Raw genomic sequence first — 23,024 nt, 5'->3', positions numbered from 1 at the left:
TCTTTCCCTACCCCCACAGGTGTGCAGGCTCTGCAGTTCTGAGGAGCCTTAGAGACCGGCTTGCAGAGTGGCCTCCACAACGCCAGCACAGAGGAAATCAGGAAGCATCGCATGTGAAGGTTGGGGCTGAGGTCACGGCCTGCTGTGACTGGTCTGCAGCTGCCTCCAGGGTTTCCTGGGCACCCAGAGATCATGCTCTCTGATGTATCACTGCGGTCAGTCATAGCACAGGCCTGGGCCTGTGAGAGCACCACTTCAGTTCCTGTTGGACAGTGAGTGCCTGTCCTAGAAGCGGCAGGCTTAGGTGGCAGCCAGGGGATGAGCACACAGCAGCCTTGCTCTGAGGGCTCTCAGACGTAGCTGACAGCTCAGAGGGTCCACATCTGGGTCACCAGGGAGGCCAGCCTTGCTGCAGCACTACTGACCCCAGAACCCGACACTGCCTGTCAAGGCCCCCCCAGCCACGGGAACCTCCCAGATGGAAGTCTGAAGGTGACTTTGCTTCTTACGGGGTATTTATTCATTGGTCCAGCAACCAGTCACTCTCAAGTTACAGCCTGTGGGTGGGAGGCTTTGACTTGCCTGCCCATGTCCCACTTAAGTGAGACCTGCCACTGGGTGCCACCTGAGAACTAAGTGGGACAGTAAGGCACGCAGCAGTCTGCCCCTATCTGCTGCGGGGAGCTGGCTGCCAGGTGACTCCTCAGCTCTTCGTTGTTTTGAGACAAGGTCTTATTTGTAGTCCTTACTCACCTCCTGGAGCTTGCCATGTAGCACAGGCTCTTGAGTGCTGGGTACTCCCTGCGTGAGCCACCATGCCCAGCTCTCCTCAGTTAGGAGAACCCCTCAGTGGGCTAGAGGGCAGCAGGGAACCCCTCCTGGACAGTTACAATAGCTGGCCTGCCTCACAAGACCCAGGAACCAGCCTCGGAATGGTAAGATACAGGGGCCAAAGACTATGCTAATGTCTCCACCATTCTGTAGGCCACCCAGAGGCCGGGAAGAGGTGACCAAGGGCTCGTGGTGGTACAACTACCAGAGAAAGAGGCCCTTGAGGTGAGGAAGAGCTGCGGACCCTGAGAGCCCCCAGCTAACACCGACAGTAAACCCAGCACCAAGGCTGCTGCGGATGCTTGGAAACAATTTATTGAAACTCTTTTGAAAAGACAGCAATTTATGTCATGAACAGAACAAGATGCCGACAAATATTTTCTAGCCTGACCTCCCACCAAGCAGGCTTCTCTGGCCTCTGAGGGCTCTACCTGGTAAGGGCAGTCCCTGCCTGAGGAGGGATGTGGCTGGCTCTGGAAGGTGACAGGGAGCCATGGACAGTTCCTGGGGCAGGAGAAGGGCCCCCTTCTGCCTGGACTGTCTTACATCTGCCGGGAGTAGCCACAGCAAGTGGCCAGGAGTGCTAGGATTTCTTCTGGGGCACCATCAAAAAGAAAACAGCAAACAAGAACCTCCTCCTCCTCCTCAAAAAGCAAGTGGCTTGGGGACACCACCTGCCTCACACACGGACGAAGCCCTGGCTGTGCCCTCTCCTTCACTGTGTACCCATCGATCTTACACAACTGTTTATTTTTGACTATTTTTTTTAAAAAATATAACTTTGTAAATGCTCCATAAAAATACTGTTCTTCCTAGTCAAACACAGGTATTGCGGTATGAAGAGGAACTGCTTTGTCTTTGCTCTATAAAACGTGAAAAGATTATCACACAGGATAAGATAGAAAAACGCAGGGTTCCTAAATATCACAAAAGCCAGTACCAAATGCTTACAGTAGAAGCAAAGCAGGGGACCGAGTGGGCTGGCAGCCTGGCTGGGTGCCTCCTCCCCTGGTCCTGCTGGGGGCACAGCTTAGGGCACCTCATCCTTCTCCACACGAGGACATCATGGCTGGGCAAGGCAGCCAACTGCTCTAACCCAATGGCCAGCACCTGCCTCTTGAAGCACCGATGACCCAGTGCTGCTGGCCAGGACCCAGTGGTCCTGCTTGATGACAGGGGGCCAGCTAGCCAGCATCCCGGCCCTGGGGGCTCTGAGACCAGCTCTCCTTGTGTGAAATTCCACTCAGCCCGGTAAGGCGCGTTCCTACGCAGGTGCCAGGGCAGGAGGGCCATCGCCCTATCCCTTGAGGCCCCAGACTTGAGGCGGGTGGCCAGGCTGTGCCTCAGTTCTCAGAGAGGGACAGAGCCAGGGCAGCCTGGAAGGCGGCTTCTTCGTCGATGCTGTAGTCCTAGAAACAAGCAGAGGTGGGTGTTGGGAGGTTCCCAACAGTCTAGTCTACCCAACCACCATTCTGTGATCCCAAGCCCCCCTTCAAAAAATGCCTCAGGATGCCAGAGGCCTATCTACCTCCCCCATTTCTCCCCCAGCAGGTTCCCAGAGTTATCCTAGGATCATGCTGCAGGCCAGTAGTCTGCAGATTTGTGACCATGAGGGGTGGTTTCACGGCTAGGTTGTTTTTTCCCTTCAGAGAGTAAGAATCAGTTTCTTTGTCCAGCTTAGGTTCTCTGCGTGTATGTGAAGGCATGTGTGTGACATGTGTGGATATGGAGGTCAGGGGACTTCTTGTGTGTATGTGAAGGCATGTGTGTGATGTGTAGATATGGAGGTCAGGGGACTTCTTGTGTGTATGTGAAGGCATGTGTGTGACATGTGTGGATATGGAGGTCAGGGGACTTCTTGTGGGTATGTGAAGGCATGTGTGTGACATGTGTAGATATGGAGGTCAGGGGACTTCTTGTGGGTATGTGAAGGCATGTGTGTGACATGTGTAGATATGGAGGTCAGGGGACTTCTTGTGGGTATGTGAAGGCATGTGTGTGACATGTGTGGATATGGAGGTCAGGGGACTTCTTGTGTGTATGTGAAGGCATGTGTGTGACATGTGTGGATATGGAGGTCAGGGGACTTCTTGTGGGTAGATGAAGGCATGTGTGTGACATGTGTGGATATGGAGGTCAGGGGACTTCCTAACATATGGGTTCCAGGGACTGAGCACAAGGTGTCAGGCTTGGCGGCAGGAGCCTTTATCCACTGACCCATTTTCCTGGCCAGGAACTGGGGTTTCTGAGATGAAAGGTCAGTCAGGGTAACAAGATCTCCAGCCCTGGGGACCAGGAAGAAAGAAACCCTAGTTGGCTGGAGGATGCAGGAGGTGATGGGATACATGGGGGATGCCTAGAAGGAATAAGTCTAGGTGAGGGGCCTGCAAGTGGGCTGTACCCCCTGACCCAGCTAGGGGTGGACAGATGCTCCTGAGAAAGTCCTTCCGCTTCTCTTCAGAATCATCTGGAAGTAAATATCTCACCAGGGACTCAGCCTCTGGTGCTGCTACAAAACCAAGGTACTGCCTCAGGTGGCCCAGAGTGGTGACCAAAGGACCCAGAGCAGCTGGCCTGATGTAAGGCTAAGCCCGAGACAAGTCTGGGTGCCTGGTGCCCTCCAGTGGCCACTGAGTCTTGGCGCTGTCACGCCCGGCAGGAGACCCTGCGGGGGCAGGGCAGGACACCTACCACGAAGGTATCGTAGGAGAATTTGTGCCGGTGCAGCAGGTGCTGTAGGAAGTTGGCGCTTTTGTAGCTGGGGTCCCCCCAGGGCATCGCCGAGCAGATGGGGCACACCTAGAACAAAGAAATTGGGGGTAGCAGGGAAGGGGCCTCCCATGTCTGCCTGCCCACCCACTCAACCATAGTATGGTCTGCAGAGCACCACCACCTAAGGTGTGCACTGGTATGTCCTACTCCCCAGACCAGGCCTGACCCCCACGTCTCCCTCAGGCAGAAGCCCTGTGCTGCTGATGCTCACCACACGGTTGGGGTCACTGCGGTGACTCTCCACACAGTGCTTCACCAGCTCCTGCTGATCCAGGTTGCGGGCTCCGCAGTACGGGCAAGCAAAGGTAGACCGGTTGGGGATATTGCTGGGGGTGGGAGGACATTGAGCGAGGCCAGGGCTGAGGGCACTCACCCCAACTCCTCCCAAAACCTGCCCTCCCCTCTGTGGACAGGCTGGCCCTAACTCATCCCCTGCAGCCTAAGGAGCACCATATGCCTTGTAAGAAAACTGGTCCTCTCCTTTACCCCACCCACTGGACTAATGGGATATGGCCATGACAGAGGGGAGGGACTATACAGTCCTTGGCCTAGAAGTACCCTCACTCTGCTCATCTTGGGTCCCCATCCTGAAGGCTGCCTACCTGGGGATGGGCTGGGATGTGGGCAGCACAGGAACGAACTTGGGGCAGTTAGCCATCTGCTCCTGGACCTTCAGGCAGGAGGAAATGTGCACTCTCATTTTTGCCAGAGTCACCTATGAGATGAGAGGAGAAAGCAGAACTGGGCAGGTCATGACCTCAGGCAGCAGGGACAGAGAATGACCGGCAAAAGCAGAGATCCACCCCTTCTGCTCTGAAAGCAACCAGAGACTCTGAGCAGCAACCTACACCCGAGGCTTCTGGAAGGGGCCCTGGTGAACAAGAGGTCACACATGAAGACACACGGGTCTCTACAGAGCCACACAGACACAGCAGTGTTCGTGGCTCTCAGGGTAGCTATACAGAGCAGGTGTAGGCCACTGACCCCCCAGGACAGGACAAGCAAGCGCCATGCCTGAGTCCCTAGGGAGACCTGCAAACGGGAAGCTGTTCCAATGAGTGGGAAGGATCAACTCTTAATAGGTAAAAAAAAGCTCACACCCCTAGGGAGAAACCAATGAAAGATCTCTCCTCTGACAAAATACTTTTTGTGGTGAAGATCACAATGTAGTGTGATAATTACCACCCAGCTGGTCCCATCAAGTCACCACAGTCATGCCAGAGTACACTGGCCAAGGGCAGCAGCCTAGCCTGAAGGCAAGGGATGGGGGACTGGCAGAGGATGCTCACCAGGGAGAGCTCAAACCAACCTGGGCTCAATGAGTAACCAGAAGAGAACAGAATCCATGGCCAGCCTTTCCCTGCGGGTGGACACAAGGTCCTGAGCCCTGGTGCACGCCAAGGCTGGGGGTAGACATTTCACAGGACTGAGGGGGAAGGAGGACATGTTAATACACCAGCCTTGGCAGGTGGGTATAGCACATGTCCTCAGCATCCAGAGTTTGTGCCCAAGACCAGCAAGGGTCCAAGAAGGTCCTCCTTGAGTCACAGCCAAAGCTGGGTATCCAATGCAGGGAAATTTGCTTCCCAAGACAGCTTGAAAACTGAGATGTTCAAGTAGTGGGGCTACTTCACACGTGACACTGACCGGCTCTGACCCCCAAGTCTCCCTCAGAAAGTCTAATCAGAGCACCCAGGGGGACCACGGCAACTGACTCAGCCTTGCTACTCCAGACCCAGGGTAGTTCCAGTTCATCCACCTGCTGATCTTTAGGACACTGTGACAAGTTAACACAACACACCGTATTAACTAGAGACACAGGGATGTCTGCAACACAAACTTCAAGTGTACTCACAGCTGCTTATTTTCCTGGAAACAAAGGGAGATGGGGCGAGGCAGGCTCTGGGGACAGGACGGAAAGAGGCCTGTAAGCCCCAGCACAAGTGGCAGGCCCTTGTGTGATGACACAGAGAATAGAGCCCACGCCATCCTCCTCAGGACAGATACTGGCATCGGGTGCAGGAGCTCAGACTCGGAAGGCCCTGTCTGTCGGGCTGCACTTGCCACCTCAGAGCCTCCAGAACCTTCTTGGCTTCCCCAGACTTGTCTGTCACAGCCTGAGTGCTCAGGCTGCATCTGCAGAATCTGCATCAGCCACGATGCATAGCCAGCTGAGCCTAGGTCAGACACCTGTGACAGCATTGCTTCCCTGGAGCTCTGAGAGCGTCTGGCAGGTGGCTTTACACTGGAGCAGATGTGGTTACTCAACAGCCAGGGGTGTGAGCCCATACACCCAGTTCCTCTACGGGAGAGTGGAACCCATGGGCGGAAGCTGCCCCACCCGGAGCCCCCCAGCCTCAGGAAACCCGAGCAGGGCGGGTACCTTCTTGTTGCAACCCCGGCAGGGTGCCTTGTAAGATGAGAGCTGCTTCTCTACATGGGTGGCCTTGTCCACTTTCTTGGGGTCGAAGGGCAGGCGGCAGAGCGGGCACAGAGGGGATGGCACCTGCAGACATGGCTGGAGGCACTCCCCGCAGAACCTGCAGGTGACATGGACCTGAGGCTACTTCCTCCACGCCAGCACATACAGAGTGGCTCCCCAGTCGCTACTGATAGTTCTGGAGACAATCTTATGCTCATGCCCCTACCCCCCAGCTGGACATAGCTAAGAGGTGAGCTGTCCCTTCCGGCAGTACAGCCCTCCTGTATTCGGTAGATCCCCTGCAGCCTGTACCCCAAAAAGAACATCTCTGGGGCAGGGTGCCCATTTCTTTCCTGAAAGTCTCAAGATCATGTGGTGACTGATAAAACTTCAGGAGTAAGGGTATTAGTCCAGGGGGCCAGGGAGTAAAGTGGACTAACAGTTGTGGGGAACAAAATGCCAGGCCTGAAGCCGATTTACCACATGGTCAAAGCTGGCCAGGCAAGTCTCCGGGGACAGGGTCCTAGGGAGCAGGGCAGGGGTTCTTGTATCCTGTGAGTCAAAGCTTGGTGACAGGAGGGACCGTGCTTGGGTTGGCTTGGGTACTGGGCACAAACTTGGGACACTGAGGATCAGTAGGGGCCAAGTCTCTTGCTGGCATGCTCCCAGATGCCAGGAGCAGGAGTTCTGTCCTTGCCTGCCCACACCCCCAGATGGTGTCTGCAATATCTTCCGCTCATCAGATGCACACCAGTGGGTAACAAAAAGGAATGGGGCAAAATTGTGCAAGTTGATGGCTGTTCTTGGTTGCCAACTTGACTACATCTGGAATTAACTAAAATCCAATGGCTGGGTACACCTGTAAGGGATATTTTACTAATTAAATCATTTGAATGGAAGACCCATTTTTATTCTGTTTTGATTTTGTTTTTCAAGTCAGGGTTTCTCTGTGTAGTCCTGGCTGTCCTGGAACTTGCTCTGGTAGACCAGGCTGGACTCAAACTCAGGGATCCACCTGCCTCTGCCTCCTGATTGCTGGGACTAAAGACCTGGTAGATATTTTGAGGTGGGTAAACCCACCTTTAATCTGGGCCGCACCTTCTGCTGGCAGCCTGTAGAAAGGACATGGGAGAAGGAAGCTTCTCTCTTTGTCTGCTTGCTCTTGCTGGCAAGTGCATTTCTTTACTGGCATTAGAGCCTACTTTTTTGGAATTCTGGCATATGCTGAAGACTAACTGAGACATCCAGCCTTGTGGACTGAACAACTACTGGATTCTTGGACCTTCCATTGGTAGACAGCCATTGTTGAGATTAGCTGGACCACAGTCTGTAAGCCATCCTAATAAATCAATCCCCTTTATATTATATATACATATGTATGTATATACACACATGTCTATGTGTGTGTGTGTGTGTATATATATATTATATTCACTCTATAAGTTCTGTTTCTCTAGAGAATACCGACTAATACAGATTTTGGTGTCAGAATTGGTTCTAAAGCAAGAGAAGTATAAGGAAGATTTTTTTTTTTTTTTCAAGACAGGGTTTCTCTGTGTAGCTTTGCACCTTTCCTGGAACTCATTTGGTAGCCCAGGCTGGCCTCAAACTCACAGAGATCTGCCTGCCTCTGCCTCCCAAGTGCTAGGATTAAAGGTGTGTGTCACCACCGCCTGGCAAGGAAGAATTGTTTTTAAGTATCTGGAATAGGCTTTCCAATTTGCCAACACCTATAGTTACTAAAAAGCTTGGAGAGTACTGAAAGTTCATTGTGTGAACTATTTTATAAAATTAAGGAGATAAATGGATTTGATTATTCTGATTCACTAATTTGAGAGGTGACTCTGTATATAAAACTTTTGACACCTTGTGGAAAAATAAGGGAAACGATGCTGCTGGTTGGTTGCTCCTAGCCTCCCTAGATAACTGACAAGGGGAAAGAATGAGCTAGCTCTGTGATAAAATTAACCAACTTCCAGCATCTCATACAGTGAAGAACAACAATGATTATCAGCGACAAAACTCTCCAGCTCCAGATGTGCATAAACAGTCTGAAATTTCTAACTGTGTCCTGGAAGAGATTCTTCTCTCCGGCAGCCACAGAGCTCAAGTTGCAGAAAAATTATAAGGTTGGCTGGATTACAGCAAAAATCAAGTCCCAACTCTGAAAGTGTCAGCATTAATTGATAGAGTGGGATCCTGTAATTTGGGATGGAAATGTGTAGGAGGACCCTATTAAAGCTGAGGACCTTGGACCCTCAGATTCTCAAGGGTTTATCTCAACTGAGGAAGTAGTCTCTCCACCCTCAGCAGATCTACTTCCACCCCGACCCCCTGAAACACTGCCTTTTCCACCTTTGACTAAAGAAATCCTTCATTGTCTGCTAACCCAGCAGTGACTTTCTCTGAATGAGATGCCAGGTAAGACAATACTGATGTCCCTCAGGGCCCATCGACAGCCGCCTCTAGACCTATAACCAGACTTAAGTTTTTAAGTACATACAAATGTAATTTACATGCTCCTAGAGGGGAGATAGGAAGTGTAGTCCATGAGACGGTGCACTACACTACTAAAGAGCTTAATGAGTTTGCTAACTCACTCAAGCCGAAGTCTGGAAAATACATGTAGGAATGGATTTGAAGGGTATGGGATAATGGTGGAAGAACATAAAACTGGGTCAGGCGGAGTTTACTGACATGGGCCCTCTGAGTGGATTCTAGTTTAATATAGAAGCTCACAGCTTAAAAAAGTTGACGTGTGCACAAAATCACAAGTGCTGGGGGCACCGACTCAGCCTCCAGAAAGATGGCAACTTCAAAGACTGTGAGGGGCTGCGAGAAGTCAGTGTCAAGTTTTACTTTTCCCCTGGGACTTCTCAGTAGGCTCTGGGGTGGAGATGAGGAGCCATGTTGGTCAGAAGGGATGAGAGAATCTTCTTGAATTTGCAGATGACTCAGCCAATGTCCCTTTGGCATTATGAGAGCTCAAGAAGAGGTCCCTCTGCACTGAGGACGGCAGGCTAGAGCTCAGGCAGTGTCAAAACTTCCTGCACTCTCGTTCTTGATGGAGCCGCCACCTGGCAAGACCTGTTTCACCAAGCTGAGAGAGAAGCAGGATCAGCCTGAGACCTGACACTAGCACTGTGAAAGGATTCTCAGAAGCGCTTCTCTGCAGTCAAGTGGCTCCCTGTCACCTACCTCACCCCCACAGAGCAGGGCGAGATGGCACCAGCAACCACACACAAAGCCCTTGGGACTCCAGCAAGGAGTCCAAGATGGTCTCTGTCACCGGCCCTAAGACTTGGTTAGTTGGACAGCCAGCCAATTCCTGGGTCTCGGAAGATGGTGTATACAATGGGGCTCAATGACCGCCTCCAGGCAGTGTTCACAGCGGACCCAGGAGTGCATCTGCAGGTGGTGGGTGCACAAAGCTGTGTGAACGTTACTCAGCCATGAAAGGGAGTGGTGCGCCGACACGCACTACCTGGAGGCGACCTCGCAGTGGAGAAGAGGACAAGCCCAATGCAAGGGTCATGTGGTGCACAGTACCATTTATATGAAATGTGCAGCATGAACCAATCCAGGAAGAGAAAAAAACTGGTGAAGCTGCTGGGACTGTGGAAGGAGGTGAGCACTGGCTTCTTTTTTTGGCCTGGGGAATGTTCTAAATGGTGCTGAAGGTTCTGTAACTCTGTAACCAATAGGTTCTATTAAACTAATGGGCTGAATTTTTTTTGAGACATGGGGCTGGAGAGATGGCTCAGTAACTCAGTGGCTAAGAACACTCCTGACTTTTCTTTCAGAGGATGTTGGTTTGACTCCCAGCACCCACATGGCAGCTACCAAATGCCTATAACTACAGTCCCAAGGGAATCCAACACCATTTCTGGCCTCCACAGGCAGCGCGCGCGCGCGCGCGCGCGCGCGCACACACACACACACACACACACACACATAGGCAAAACGCCCATAAACAAAAAAGTCAGTTTTAATGTAAGGTTTCACTTTGTGCCTCACACTGGGCCTTATACTCATATTGTCCTATCTCAGCCTTCCGAATACCAGGAGTGCTACCAACCTCCAGGTAGGAGCCACCAGGCCTAGCTTGGTGTCCACACTCTCAATGAGCAAACTGTGCAACACTGAATTCTACCTTGAAGAAACCCACAGGGAAAGCAAGGGGGTGGGGTGTGGGGAGAAAGTGTCCCAGGCAGAGCTGGGAAGAGCAGGTCTTCAAGGAAGATGCTGGTGTAGACAGAGAGGAAGGGGCTCATTCTCCTCTAAGAATGCAAGAAGTCTCAAGGACACTGCTTGTCTACAGGGTGACTCTCCCTGAGTCACAGCCCCTAAGGAGAGGAGGTAGAATGAAACATCGGTACAGCTCGTGGCCTAGTTTCCAGGGCACACTTCTCACACACAGAGTTCCTGCCTGCATCGACAGAGTCGAGAGATGAGCAGCTTCCTAAGACTGTCCTCATCCCAGTCACGGCTCCCGTGTGGCCTCAGGACAGCTCCTTGAGCACACTTCTACAGGTGCTCTTTTGCAAGTACCTGCAGCCTAAAAGCCCTCCCCACATCCTCTCCCTCTCTGGCCCAGGTACGAGGGCGGCAGTTCTGCAGGGTTTTACTCACAAGAAAACCTCAGGAAGGAAACTGCTTCTGGTCAGGTGGTTCAAAGATGTGAATTTTTAAAAGGTGATGCAAAAGCTTAAACCTCACACTTACTTGAACACAGGCTACATCCAACAGACACTGTAAATTAAAGGTAGGTGAGAACAGCTGGGGAAATGGAACCCGCAAAGAAAGTAGGACTACCTTTCCAAGCTGAAGGCTGTCTGGAAAAACGTTTGCAGAAGCAGCAATGGGAACAGTTTTACAGGAAAGATGCTTCTCAATCCTATGTTCTACCTTGCCAGGAGGACAGCATATTAAGACTTGGGGAAGGGGCGGGGGGCAAATATTGCTTGGTGAAGACTGGGAAACTGAAAACATAGTGGCCTGTGTGCATTCAATGAAGGGGCTGGAGGCAAGGCTTTCAAAACTGACAAGCCTCACAGAATATACCGTAAAATGCCTACTCATGCATGCGAACAACAACAACAAAAAGGGTCCCGATCAAAGGCTTCCTGCTAGAATGTCACAGTAGCATTAGACTGAGTAGGAGCTATATGCCCTTACAAGACAGTTCAGAACTCTCCATTGGGAGCGGGACTCCAGTTCAGCCTGACACGTGGGGGTGAAATAAGGAGGTGGGGAGGTTGGCAGGATGGAGACAAGGTCCTTGCCACCGCCCTGTATGACTAGCAGGCACCCACCCACCCAAGCAGTTCCAGTTCCCTCTGCATCAGAGCCTCCAAAATCAGCTGCCTCTGTTTGCAAAATGCCTCCCACCAATCTGGGTGCACCTTGTCCATTCCCAAGCAGTGGTGAGCCCCACATTCTCGGCAGCGTGGCCCTCTACTGAGAAGTCTTCCTGCCCTTTTCCAACTGCTAATCTCAAGAGCTGTACTGTGGAGAGGTCATGGAGCAGACGCTCTATCTTGGCTCCCTCCCAACCAGGCTGGAGCTGTGAAGGCCTTGAGCACCGCTCCCTCCCTTGAGTCACGTCCTCAAGTTTTTGTTCCTGAAACACGGAGGAGGAGCCAGATTGGGGGAGGTCCTGGCTCAGCTGGGCACCCAACAAGGTGTTTGGTGTCCCGGTCCCGTTAGGCCCTGCTGCCAGGAAGCTTCAGGTTCAGAACAGGCCAAGTCCTTCAAAACAAAACAGCATCAGGCTCCAAACGAGCCCCTCTCCTAACTTTGGGGAACTCATTTCTTTGGTAGTCAAAACGAGCAGACATGGGGTGGGTAAAAGTGGATTGCAAAAGCCACAAGTCATTTATTTACAACGGCGCGCCCGATCTCTACAAGCCCGAACGCCCGCGCTTGGCGCAGCGACCGCGTCCGCCACCCTCGGAGCAGCCGGCGGCCGTTGGCAACGCTCGGGGCCGGGGCGGGTGCAGGGCTTCCTTCGGCCCGGGTGCGGGGCGCGCGCGCGGCCGGCGGGTAGGGGCATGGCCTGCTTCCCGGTGTTCCCGTGCGGCCGCCCGCCACGACCCCGGCCCGGACCCCCCTCCCGCGGGCTCCCGGCGCGCGCGCTCACGTGTGGCCGCAGCTGCCGATGGCCACCGGCCGATAGTACACCTCCAGGCAGATGGGACAGCTGAACTGCGCCTCCAGGCCGCTGTCGCCGCTCGCGGGCCCAGCTGGCGGCTGCCGCTGCTGTGCCGAGGCCACCAGGCTGCGGAACATCGCCATCCCCGGCCAGGCCGCCGCCGCCGCCCCCTATCCAGGCCGGGAGGCCGGCGTCACTGTCGCGACGGCGCCGTGCTGGCGTCACGGCTCGCCCCGCCCCCTCAGTGTGGCGTCATGACAGCGTCCGCTTTGGGCTAATGTCATATCGCCGCGCCGACTCTCCATTACTGCGGGCCTGCCGAGCATCTTCATGTGTCAGGCCGGTGAGGACTACGCGGGGCTGGCTCACCGGGAGCCTCCGCCCGTGCCACGGCCGGGGTAAGAGCCTTCTATACCAGGCCAGGGACAGCCCTCTTCGGCCCGCGTAGCCACCGACCGGCCCCGCGCCCTTAGGGTCACAGCGACCCGAGGGCCTCTTTGAGTCGGCAGCTAGAATTAAGCATAGGCCCTGGTGTGTGAGCCAAGCGCTTTTCCTGCTCTTTCCCAGCGCTTAGGCTGGGAAGCGAGACTCCGGCTCCCCCAAGTTCGCTGCGGTGGGAGAATTTGCCATATACGTTCTTATTCTCTCCAAAGCCGGGAGCAGAAATGTGTGAAGTGCGCAGAAGGCCAGCCGGTGGTGGTGATACGAGCGGGAGATGCCTTCTGCAGGTGAGACCTTGGCAGCCCTCCTTTCCAGGCTTGCTTTTTCCTTGTAAGGGAACGGTTACTTTGTATGAGCTCGTCCCATTGGCCCTGACCACAAGTAGTGGTGGGAACCATTGGTAACGACCCCTATCCTTCAAACTAGGCTCACTCCTGTATTTCCAACATTAGGGATTCCGTGACAGGTGAATTACCTCAGATTCGAGGCCAGCTTGGGCTACAGAGAGATCCTGTCAAACAGAATCCCACAAATTTCCTTGATGGGCCTAGTGGTATAGGAAGATCTCTGGGGAAGCTTATGGAGTGCCCAGACTCGAGGGAAAGGTGCAGTGAAAGACAGGTATTTGGGGCAGTTGGAATCCGTCCAGGGCAGGTCAAAACATCCTGGGAGCTTGGGCAGGAAGCTCTGGGTGGGAGTTGTTCCTTCTTTCACGGGATGCCTGTTTATCTGACTGCCACAGCGATTTGGAAGGAGAGCTCCAGGCTTCTCTCAGGTCTTTGGACAGGAACAAGGGATTATTCCCATGGGGGCCACAGCAGGAGGACTCACATTTTATCTGTGACTTTAATGGGTCCCTCATACCTCTTTTGGATTACAACTGTTTTAATGCTTGACTGTTTTAACAAGATCTTTAGCTCCCCAAAGGCAGGAACATGGATCTCTGGTGTTATTCCTTTAATACCTAGTGGTATTAGCAGGAGCTTTGTATAGTGTATGTTTGTTGAGTGAATGGTGATTTCACATTTCTAAGTCCCTTTGAATATCTGAGTCTGTTTTTTTTTAAGATTTTCTACAAAAGATTCTGGTGGAGGGGGCAGAAACTGATTTCCAGAGTCTTTCTTTTCACCTACCATGTTTGGGGAGCCCAGATTTGAAAGAGAATGTAGTGTTACCAGGAATTATAACCTGGGCAAGGTAGGTACTGATTTAACAGCTTAGGAGTAACTGCAAACAAGGACTGTTCTGTCAGAGAGGGTTCTGGGTTCTCCCTGCTTCCCCTTGGCACCTCAGAGAGGCAGTGCTTCCGTCTGTAGGGGCTGAAACAGATCAACAGGTTTTTGAAAAGGCTTTGGTGATTTCACCCTGCTCTAATCTCGGTCCAGCCTTTCTTTTGCCGACTCCTTCCTATGCACCTGTGGGGCACTCTGCAGCTCACATTTGATGGGGTCTAGGTGGAGCCCTGGGAGTCACAACCAGGAAAGCTCCTCCGTTCAACTCCCCCACCAGGCTCTGCCGGAGTGTCTGTGTGAAGATGTTGCCTCTGAGGGTGGACACTGCCCAAGAGGGACAGTATCACCCATGGGGTCTTGGGCTGCATCTGTTCCAGGGATTGTTTCAAGGCGTTCTATGTCCACAAGTTCAGAGCCATGCTTGGGAAGAACCGACTCATCTTTCCTGGAGAGAAGGTACACATGGGGACTGGGTGCTTGGCGGGCAGCCCCTGTCGTCTTCCTGTGTGCACAGTTCTTCAGCTGGCCTGCTGTCTCTGGACTTTGGGACTGTCTAAGAAATGAAGCAGACTTGCTCACACTGAAGATGCATGTCCTTGCTGATGCTCTCTCCCCACCCCAGGTGCTGTTGGCGTGGTCTGGGGGGCCTTCATCCAGCTCCATGGTCTGGCAAGTTCTTGAGGTACGTCTATACCATCCTCTGGGCCTAAGCCTCTTTCCTCAGCCTACACTACAAAGTTTTTGGTTGACACTAGACAGAACACCCCACCCCGGCTGGGACACCCATAGGATCTCACATGTATATTCAGCAGGTGTGCAGTCCAGAAGCCCTGTGCAGGGTACCCAGCTGCATCCCTGTTTAGCTGTATTTGTTAGGACATAGTATCACAGTTTGGTCAGTTATGACTTGTGGGCAGAGAGAAGTATTTGCTGAAAACAGGGAGGAGTGGCCTAGGTAGAGGGGGTGGGGCAGATAGACAGGGGACTCAAGCTGAGAATGCCTGACACTGCTGAGGGTATGCAGGGTTTCCTTGAGGGGCCCTGGCACAGAAGAGGGACCTACATGCTCTTTTTACTGTGGGACACCAGCTGGAGGGGCCAGAGTAGAGGCTGTAGTTGATAGAAGTCAGTGGTCTGACCTGAACTTGGTAAGTGGCAGTGCATCCCAGTGTGAATATCCTGTGTGGTACTTGGTACTTGTGGGGGTTTTGTCCTACCTGCTAGTCCCCTAACCCTGCACATGTGGAGGTGAGATACCTCACCGTGGAGCCATTTGTCAGTGTCCCAGCTCCTCTTGGGACTCTGCCCCCGCCTTCCGTGGGTTGTCACCTCTGTTCTTACATACCAAAGCACTTTCTGAGGGTTCTAAGGTGCCCAGAGGTGGTAAAGTGCCCCCACCGCCCCATGGTCCAGCTGGTTGTCTCAGGCTGCTGTCTGTCAGAAACAGACTGGAGAGGGTGGATTCTGAAGTTTCTGATACAGACAGGACATGCCCTCATATGGGAGGGAAGACTTGCACCCACATCCCTCCTGTGAGGAAGGAAGACCCAGATCCACACTTTCTCCTGTGGGAGGGAAGACCTGGGCCCATACACACCCCTCTGAGGAGGGGAAACCCAGGCAGTATTGGCCACTGTCTGGAGAGTCTGAAGTTGAGAGAAATGCTTTTGGCCAGGTCTGAACCCTGACACTTTTCTTCCAGGGCCTGAGTCAGGATTCTGCAAAACGGCTACGCTTTGTGCCAGGAGTTATCTATGTTGACGGTATGTCTGGTCACTCCTGTTCAGTCCCCAGCAATGGGTGAACCCCAACAGGCCCTTCAGGGGACAGAGTGGGGACAGAGTTGTATTGAAGGGCCCAGGGATTGAAGAAGGTGAGTTTAGAGCTAGTCTTTGGGAGTGAAAGACTAGGGAGTTTCTTTAGCTGTGAGGGGAGCCTGTTGGAAAACACCCAAAAGAAAATGCCATTCCTGCCCTTACAGAAGCTTTCTCTGAAGAGCAGACCTGGTGGGACTTCCATGTGTGGCACTGACCACCTCAGCTGGTCCATCAGGCTCTTCCTCCGTGACTCCTACATACTTTCTACCTGGGTTTTACAGAGGGAGCAGCCTGTGGCCAGAGCCTAAAGGACAGAGGGAAGACCTTGGCTGAGGTGAAGCTGATCCTGCAAAACACTGGCTTCCCATGGCATGTGGTTGCCTTAGAGGAGGTAGGTGGGTCTGCCCCTGGTGGGACCTTGGAGGGGATACCCATCAGAGCCACATGCTTGCTTACTGGAGCCGCCATCCTTTGGGCCTCTTGCCCTGGGCCTTGGTTTTCCGGCCGTTCTGGAGGGCAGGTATGGGCCTTGGACTCAGTGTCCCTTCTTCCATCCTGGAAGGTGTTCAGCTTGCCGCCATCGGTGCTGTGCTGTGCTTCCCAAGAGCCAGCAGGGACAGAGGAGGCCTACAAAACGGCAGTGGACAGCTTCCTGCAACAGCATCGTGTGCTAGGGGTTGAGGGCTGTGCCAGCCCAGCTCAGGGGGAGGATCAGTCACACCCATCCCATAGCCAGGAACCCCTAGGCATGGCTGGGTCCCCCATAGCTGCTCAGACTGAGGCCTTGTCTAGGTTGTTCAACTCCATAAAGACACTGACAGCCAAAGAGGAGCTGCTGCAGACGCTGAGGTGAGCGCACCACCCCCAGCCCTCCCTGGCTTGTAGGACTCCAGCTCCAGCTTCTGTAATTCACCCCATCACAGGACCCATCTGATCGTGCATGTAGCCCGAACCCATGGCTACTGCAAGGTGATGACTGGGGAGAGCTGCACCCGCTTGGCCATCAAGCTTATGACCAACCTGGCCCTGGGGAGAGGAGCCTTCCTTGCCTGGGACACGGTATGCAGGGCCTGAAGGCCAAGGTCTTTGTCCTCCTTCATTTGAAAGCCCTGTTGGGTTATCCTGGGGCCTTCCAAGTCGAGAGGCCTGGGACCCAACTTAGATGGTGGTGGCAGTATGAAGAGGTACTGCGAGGATTTGAACCATACAGTGTCTGCTCCCTAGGGCTTCTCAGATGAGCGGCATGGGGATGTGGTATTGGTGAGGCCCATGCGGGACCACACGCTAAAGGAAGTGGCCTTCTACAACCACCTGTTTGGTGTTCCCTCAGTCTTCACCCCAGCCATTGAGACTAAGGTGGGTCTCTGGAGGAGAGCTGCATGGGCTGGTTGGGGGCATCTTCTCCATACAGGGTCAGAAATCCCTGGTGCATTGTTGGGGACTTGAATCCTTGCCAGCCAGCTTTAGCCCTTCCCTTAAGGCTGGCCTCGAGGCCCCAGCTGGTTCTCTGTGACCTTAGCACCTGCTGTCCTGCCTCTGAAAAGGCCAGTAGCAGTGTCTGTGTATCCAAGGGTCCTCCAAGCATGCCTTGTATCCTGGAAGACCAGGCTGGTACCCCTAAGGAGGTGGTGTGGAGGGAGAGGTGTCCCTGAGGTGAAGGGGTGGCAAGATGACCTGTCATCCACACTGTGAATCCTGTGCTGGTCTCAGTCTCCTCGGGCTGGCCATGTGAAGCCCATGGTACTTGCTTTAGGTGCCCCTTGGCCTTCTAAACACCCCCATCTGATTGTCCCTAGGCTCCAGAAAAGGCTAGCATCCACCGGCTGATGGAGGCCTTTATCCTGAGGTTGCAGACTATGTTCCCCTCTACAGTCAGTACTGTGTACAGGTGTGTGTGCCACTGGGGTGCTGTTGAGCCTGCTGCCCACTCTTGAGGGGAGCAGAGCCCATGGCTGGGGCATACTTGTTACCTGTCCCTGTTTGTCTGTGCACCTGCCAACAGGACAAGTGAGAAGTTGGTCAAGGCTCCCCGGGAGGGCTGTGCCACTGGCCCCTCAGGCCACAACTGCCTGCTCTGCATGTGTACACTGGACATTGACACTGCTGGTATGTGCAGGGCCTTCTTGGAGTGCTGTGTGGGGTGGTTACTTGGCTGCCCCAGGGTCCCTCAGCCCCTCTCTATTGCAGACAGTGCCACGGCCTTTGGTGCTCAGTCCTCCTCACATGTCTCCCAGACGCTGCCTACTGAGACTAAGATGCCTACCCCACCCTGCTGTGGTGCAGGGGAGGGTCAGGCCCAGAGCTACCACAGGGGTGTTGGCAGGAGGTGAGACCCTGCCTGTGTCCTGCCCTATGGATGGGTGGAGGGGGCAGGAAGACTGGCCTTAAACAGGGTTCAGAGTGAGACCAGGCACACAAGTTCAGTTCTGCTTGTACAGGGGGGATGTCCAGGCCTGCATCATAGAACAGCTGTGTTATAGCTGCCGGGTGAACATGAAGGACCTGGTGAGTGGCTGTCCATATGTCCCTGTGAGCTGTCCCCACTGTCCCATTGGCTTCTCACACTGCCATCTCTTGTAGCCTTCCCTGGACCCACTGCCACCTTACGTCCTGGCTGAGGCTCAGCTCCGCAGCCAGAGGTAATGCCTGCTCTCTGGGGAGACCTCTGGGGAGACCCCGAGGACTGGTTCTCACTGCAGTCTCCCTTAGGGCCTGGGTCTCTCAAGAAATCCAAGAGTATCTGATTACAGACAATGATGAAGAGGAGGAGGAGGAAAACAGAGCTGAGCCTGGGCATACCCAGCCCTGCAAACCCATCAAGCAGGAAAGCGGGAACACTGGGCTTGGTCTCTGACTGTCTGTTTGTATAAATAAAATGTTTTTACTTAGAAAACTCTACAGTACTTGTGGGAAGGGAGAGCCAGGCCCCCAGACCCAGTGTGGCTAGCCCTGAGCTACACTGGGCTCCTAGCCCAACAGGCGGGGACGCAACAGGTAGGGACACAGTGTCCCTTTGACAGCAGCATCATCAGGGCTTACATGGGCCAGGAGGATGTGTCACAGCTCGTGGCCCCAGGCAGCTCCACTCCTATCCAAGGAGCTCTGTCAGCCCTGGTGGCCATGCTGCCCTGGGGCAGCTCCTTCATTCCCGGTGCCCAGGAGCCAGGCTCCTACTCCTTCTCACGTGTCCACTTGATCATGGTCTCTGGTGAGCGGTACAGGAAGATGAGCTTGGCATATAGCTCCTCCTCCAGCTCCAGCTCCCGGGTCTCCCGTACCAAGAAGATATCCTGGCACAGCTTGAGGATGCGGTCCACACATGGCAGCTCCTCGAACATGATGGAGTGTGAGATATCACTGAAGAAGCCCCGCATAAACTTGCCAACAACCAGCACAATGGACACGTATAGCCCCACGATCCTGTTGGGAGAGGCATGTGAACTAGGACCACTCAGAACTGCCCTGGGGGAGGCAGGCTGTAGGAGATTCCTCTGCAGTACTCACCCATAGCCAGCCAGGAAGCCGAGGCTAGGTGGGCTGACCTTGTCACTGAAGATGACCATGGGCAGCAGGTTGCAGTCAGCCTGGCAGTCCTGCAGCTCAATCACCCACCACTCCAGGAAGTCAGAGGCCTTTGTGTCTGCTTGCCCCCCGGAGGCCCCTGTGCCCACTTGCTCCCTCCGCAGCTGGATGCGCACACCAAGATAGTCGTCTTCCTCATCTGAGTTGAGTGGGGTAGTTAAGAGTCGGGCTACCACCCATCCCTGGCCTAGGCGGTATCCCAGCACCCTGGTCCCACATTCACCTGGCTGCAGCTGCTTCACCGGATTGGCTTCAGGCCCATTGGGAGCACGAATGTACTTGGGGAAGAGGTGAGGAATGACCCTGTGGAAGGAGTCAGCAAGTCAGGGGCATCTTAGGCTCCCCTGCCCACCTGCCCCACGGTGGCCTCCACTCACACTGACTGGTCAGGTCTGCCCTCGAGCAGTTGGGCCAACTGCCTCCGTTCTGTACTGTTGGGGGCCAGCTCCAAGGTGTGCTTCTCATTGGTATACTCCACTCTGCCACCCTTGGCCAGGTCCCTAGGGGGTGGGCAGTGTTAGGCAGTGTGGGGCATCCCCCAGACCCCTGTAAGCACGGGACCCACCTTTGGAAATTCCAGGTGAAGCGTAGTGTGATGTCAGCTGTGCCATTGTACAGCTCCTGCTTCATCTGGGCCCGGCTTGGGGGGCTGATGCGCCACAGTGCCCCAGAGCTGCCCTCGATCTGTGCAGTGACGATGTCCTCGGGACTGTACTGGCTAATGAACTGCATGGCTAGCTGTGTGGAGCATACCTCGGTTAGAGGCAGCGGGTCACCTTTTCCCTGCCAGCCCACCTCACACCACGTGGATACAGGGCAGGGCACTTACTGGGTAGGGGTCAAACTGCTGGGACAGCTCCTCATAGGCCTGCTGCGTGAAAGGCACTATGGAAGGCTGCTGGGCGCTCATGGTGAACAGCGGCTAGGGATGGGATGGATGCATGATCAGCACGGAACCACCCGCAGCCTGCAAGGAGTGGGTGTGTCCTTGCTAATGGGGGAATGGGCAGGCTGGAGGCTGGCTACTCACCTCATAGCCGCCCAGCTTGAGGGTAACAGTGACATCAATGGGCTGGTTGACGACACCCACCACAGAGCGTATCAGTGACATGAAGAGCAGTGGGAACCAGATGATAGCAATGAGGAAGAGGATGATGAGGCCACCCATACCATACTTGACGATTTTCTTCTTCTTCTGTCCTTTGGGTTGTGGGTATTTCTGGAAGGGAGATACTGGTCACCCTCCCAGCCCCTTGGCTGCAGGCCACAAGCCTCAACCTGGTGACACTGAATAGGCCTGAGGTCTGAAATAATAGAGTCAGCTGCTTTAGTGAATGGGGCTGGGACATTAGCTGCATGCCACACTCACAAGAGAAGGGAGTCTACTTTCTGCACAGCTGCAAGCAAGGACATTGGAGCAGAGAGCTTGCTGTGAGTTTAAATGCCCAGAAGACACATCTCTGCAATCTTATAGACTTTTGGGGAACACCAGAAGTGAACACAAACAGGAAAACAGTATTTTTTAAATTAACTTTGTGTTTCAAAAGTGATAATGGCCGGGTGGTGGTGGTGCACGCCTTTAATCCCAGCACTCGGGAGGCAGAGCCAGGCGGATCTTTGTGAGTTCGAGGCCGGCCTGGTCTACAGAGCGAGATCCAGGCCAGGCACCAAAACTACACAGAGAAACCCTGTCTCGAAAAACCAAAAAAAAAAAAAAAAAAAAAAAAAAAAAAAAGATAATGAGAAAGCACTACTCTTGTAGAAGTCCAGAGTTCAGTTTCCAGAAGGCATGTTGGCTGGGTGGCTCACAACTGCCTGTAACTACAGCTCCAGAGGAATCTAGTGCCCTCTTCTGGTCTCCACAGGCACCTGCACTTATGTGTACCCACACATAATTACGAATAATGAATTTGTTTGTTTGTTTGTTTGTTTTAAGCAAGGACAACCAGGGCATGAGAGAGTGTAGAGCAGCTATGAGGTGGGATGGAGTAGCCAAAGCCTACACAGAATGCTTACAAATCTAACAGATGACTTGACCACACCTAGGATGTAATTTGAATAGATGTTTCTCTAAGGAAGATAATCGGGCAGCAGCACATGAACTGTCAAACATTGGAACTTCAGTTAGCTGGTGAGAGAGATGCAGCCACTTCAGAAACAGTTCACAATGACAGAACAGTGACCTCCTAAGTGCCATGTATAAGCAGACACACAGTGAAAACAGCAGCAGTCCACCGATGGAAAGGTAGAGACACACTGGGGTCTCCGCACTCCATGGAAGCTAAGGAGTGCTAAGGTCTAAGGGGTGGAGTACTGACCCACTACAAGGAGGAACCTGGAGAACACGGCTGAGGGGAGGAAGCCTGGTACCAAATGGTTCTGTGTTAACAAATGGGCAAACCACAGACAGGAAGTAGACTGTAGACCACCAGGGGTGGAGAGGGGAAGTGGGGAACAATTAATAAAGGGGACAAGGTTTCTTGGTGGGGTGGTGATATCCTAAAGCTGGCTGCAATGGTGAGTGCATGTACTTTGTGAATATACTAAACTAAGAAACAGCCCTGGTAACAAACAGCTAACATCTGCCTGCTGCCACCTCCCAAACCCAAGGGCCCAGTCCACCGTCCCCTGCTGCCCCCTAGACCCACTGCAGCTGTCCATGAGATCTACAAAGCTCCTTTCTCTGGGCTGCTGTGCATGTGGGTTGTAAACTCCCAAGAGATATCCATCCATCCTCTACCCTGGCACCTTCTCTGTTTCTCGACTGCATTTGATGATGAAGATGTTGGCATAGATGTCTTCTACACACATCCAGTTCGACAGGGACAGTGTGGTGTCAGTCCACACCCAGTCCATGACGGCCCTCAGCTCCACCAGGAATGGCACTAGACGGAACCTGCCGAGGCCAGGGATCCATTAGCAGGGATAGCCTACACTGGCTTCTACCTGCTCTTCATGATCCCTAGGCAGACCACACTCACCCCTGGAAAAGGAAGAGGTTTACATGATTGTACTTCTTGGTGAGGAAGTTGCCCAGGATACGGGTGGGGTAGCCACAGCGGATCTGGTAGGCAGACAGGGCAAAGTAAATGCACTTCACGAAGTACCACAGCTGGGCCACTGCATTCTGGCTGAACATTCTGAATGGAACAGGGACAGGATGTCAGGGAGGGTGAACCCGACAGAAAGAGTTCTGGAGGCCAACTCAAACTGTGCCACACCCAGAGCGTCTAGTGCGTCAGGGCAGACTGAGGCCCCTGGGGGCAGTGCCTCATGTCACCTACCTCTCAGTGACGGCTGGCAAGATAAAGAACATCCAAAAGTGAATAGCCACCACCAGGACCACCTGAAAGGCCAGCTTGCCCAGTACGGTCTTGCGCAGGTAGAGGGCACGGTCAATGACCATGGTGCTGAACTGGACCAGCAGCATGAAGAGGAAGGCCTCCGGCACCTGGTCATCTGACAGTGAGGATGCGATGTCCGTGGCTGCGGAGTGCTTCTGTAGTAGAGAACACAGGTTGTGGAGATGGAGCCGTAGCGCACCTGAGAGTTCTGAGCCCGTGCTCTCCAAAGGCCTAGAAGCCAGTCATCCACTCGGGGGTCCTAGGTCCACTTACCCCAAAGGCCCAGAAACCAAAGATGATGATGATGAAATCGACAATGTCAGCCAGGAACATGAGAGCGTAGACATCTGTGGCTGCTCGGTACTTGGTGTGCAGAATGTCGTGGAAGAAACGCCGCAGGGGTTGATAGATGCCCTGAGCTCTGTGGAT

At 53.7% G+C, this 23,024-nt stretch overlaps 3 protein-coding genes across 6 annotated transcripts in view; 1 reads left to right on the top strand and 2 right to left on the bottom strand.

Moving 5' to 3' along the window:
• Window positions 1-1,124: 1,124 nt before the first annotated feature.
• Rnf166 (ring finger protein 166) lies at window positions 1,125-12,401 on the bottom strand. 2 transcript variants are annotated; one of them, XM_059263879.1, is made up of 6 exons: window positions 12,168-12,401; window positions 5,987-6,143; window positions 4,206-4,318; window positions 3,815-3,929; window positions 3,523-3,630; window positions 1,125-2,240 (listed from the first exon to the last, which is right to left on the bottom strand). In XM_059263879.1, the coding sequence occupies exons 1-6, from the start codon at window positions 12,320-12,322 to the stop codon at window positions 2,175-2,177; spliced, it is 714 nt and encodes a 237-aa protein (XP_059119862.1). In that variant the 5' UTR covers window positions 12,323-12,401; the 3' UTR covers window positions 1,125-2,174. The 2 variants fall into 2 exon arrangements, with proteins under 2 accessions (XP_059119862.1, XP_059119864.1); XM_059263881.1 differs by lacking the exon at window positions 5,987-6,143 and having other exon boundaries at window positions 12,168-12,274.
• On the top strand, window positions 12,168-18,562 carry Ctu2 (cytosolic thiouridylase subunit 2). 2 transcript variants are annotated; one of them, XM_059263877.1, is made up of 15 exons: window positions 12,168-12,577; window positions 12,833-12,907; window positions 14,230-14,308; window positions 14,475-14,534; window positions 15,555-15,615; window positions 15,951-16,060; window positions 16,232-16,518; window positions 16,593-16,728; window positions 16,894-17,025; window positions 17,466-17,557; window positions 17,672-17,775; window positions 17,857-17,995; window positions 18,108-18,174; window positions 18,250-18,308; window positions 18,379-18,562. In XM_059263877.1, exons 1-15 carry the CDS (start codon window positions 12,510-12,512, stop codon window positions 18,521-18,523), a joined length of 1,614 nt encoding a protein of 537 aa, XP_059119860.1. In that variant the 5' UTR covers window positions 12,168-12,509; the 3' UTR covers window positions 18,524-18,562. The 2 variants fall into 2 exon arrangements, with proteins under 2 accessions (XP_059119860.1, XP_059119861.1); XM_059263878.1 differs by lacking the exon at window positions 12,168-12,577 and adding an exon at window positions 13,073-13,817.
• The window catches only part of Piezo1 (piezo type mechanosensitive ion channel component 1), a 68,424-nt gene continuing 61,100 nt past the window's right edge, over window positions 15,701-23,024 (bottom strand). For both annotated transcript variants that reach the window (XM_059263875.1, XM_059263876.1), the window contains 11 exons: window positions 22,869-23,016; window positions 22,536-22,750; window positions 22,233-22,391; window positions 22,000-22,147; window positions 20,282-20,470; window positions 20,081-20,173; window positions 19,817-19,989; window positions 19,629-19,751; window positions 19,475-19,554; window positions 19,174-19,390; window positions 15,701-19,089 (listed from right to left, as the gene is read on the bottom strand). In XM_059263875.1, coding sequence (XP_059119858.1) covers window positions 18,840-19,089; window positions 19,174-19,390; window positions 19,475-19,554; window positions 19,629-19,751; window positions 19,817-19,989; window positions 20,081-20,173; window positions 20,282-20,470; window positions 22,000-22,147; window positions 22,233-22,391; window positions 22,536-22,750; window positions 22,869-23,016 — 1,795 coding nt within the window. In that variant the 3' untranslated portion in view covers window positions 15,701-18,839. The remainder of the gene's footprint in view (window positions 19,090-19,173; window positions 19,391-19,474; window positions 19,555-19,628; window positions 19,752-19,816; window positions 19,990-20,080; window positions 20,174-20,281; window positions 20,471-21,999; window positions 22,148-22,232; window positions 22,392-22,535; window positions 22,751-22,868; window positions 23,017-23,024) is intronic.

Source organism: Peromyscus eremicus, chromosome 5 (genome assembly GCF_949786415.1).
Source record: "Peromyscus eremicus chromosome 5, PerEre_H2_v1, whole genome shotgun sequence".
Classification (NCBI taxonomy): domain Eukaryota; kingdom Metazoa; phylum Chordata; class Mammalia; order Rodentia; family Cricetidae; genus Peromyscus; species Peromyscus eremicus.
Note: the sequence above shows the minus strand (reverse complement) of the source record. Positions and strands in the feature narration are given on the sequence as shown.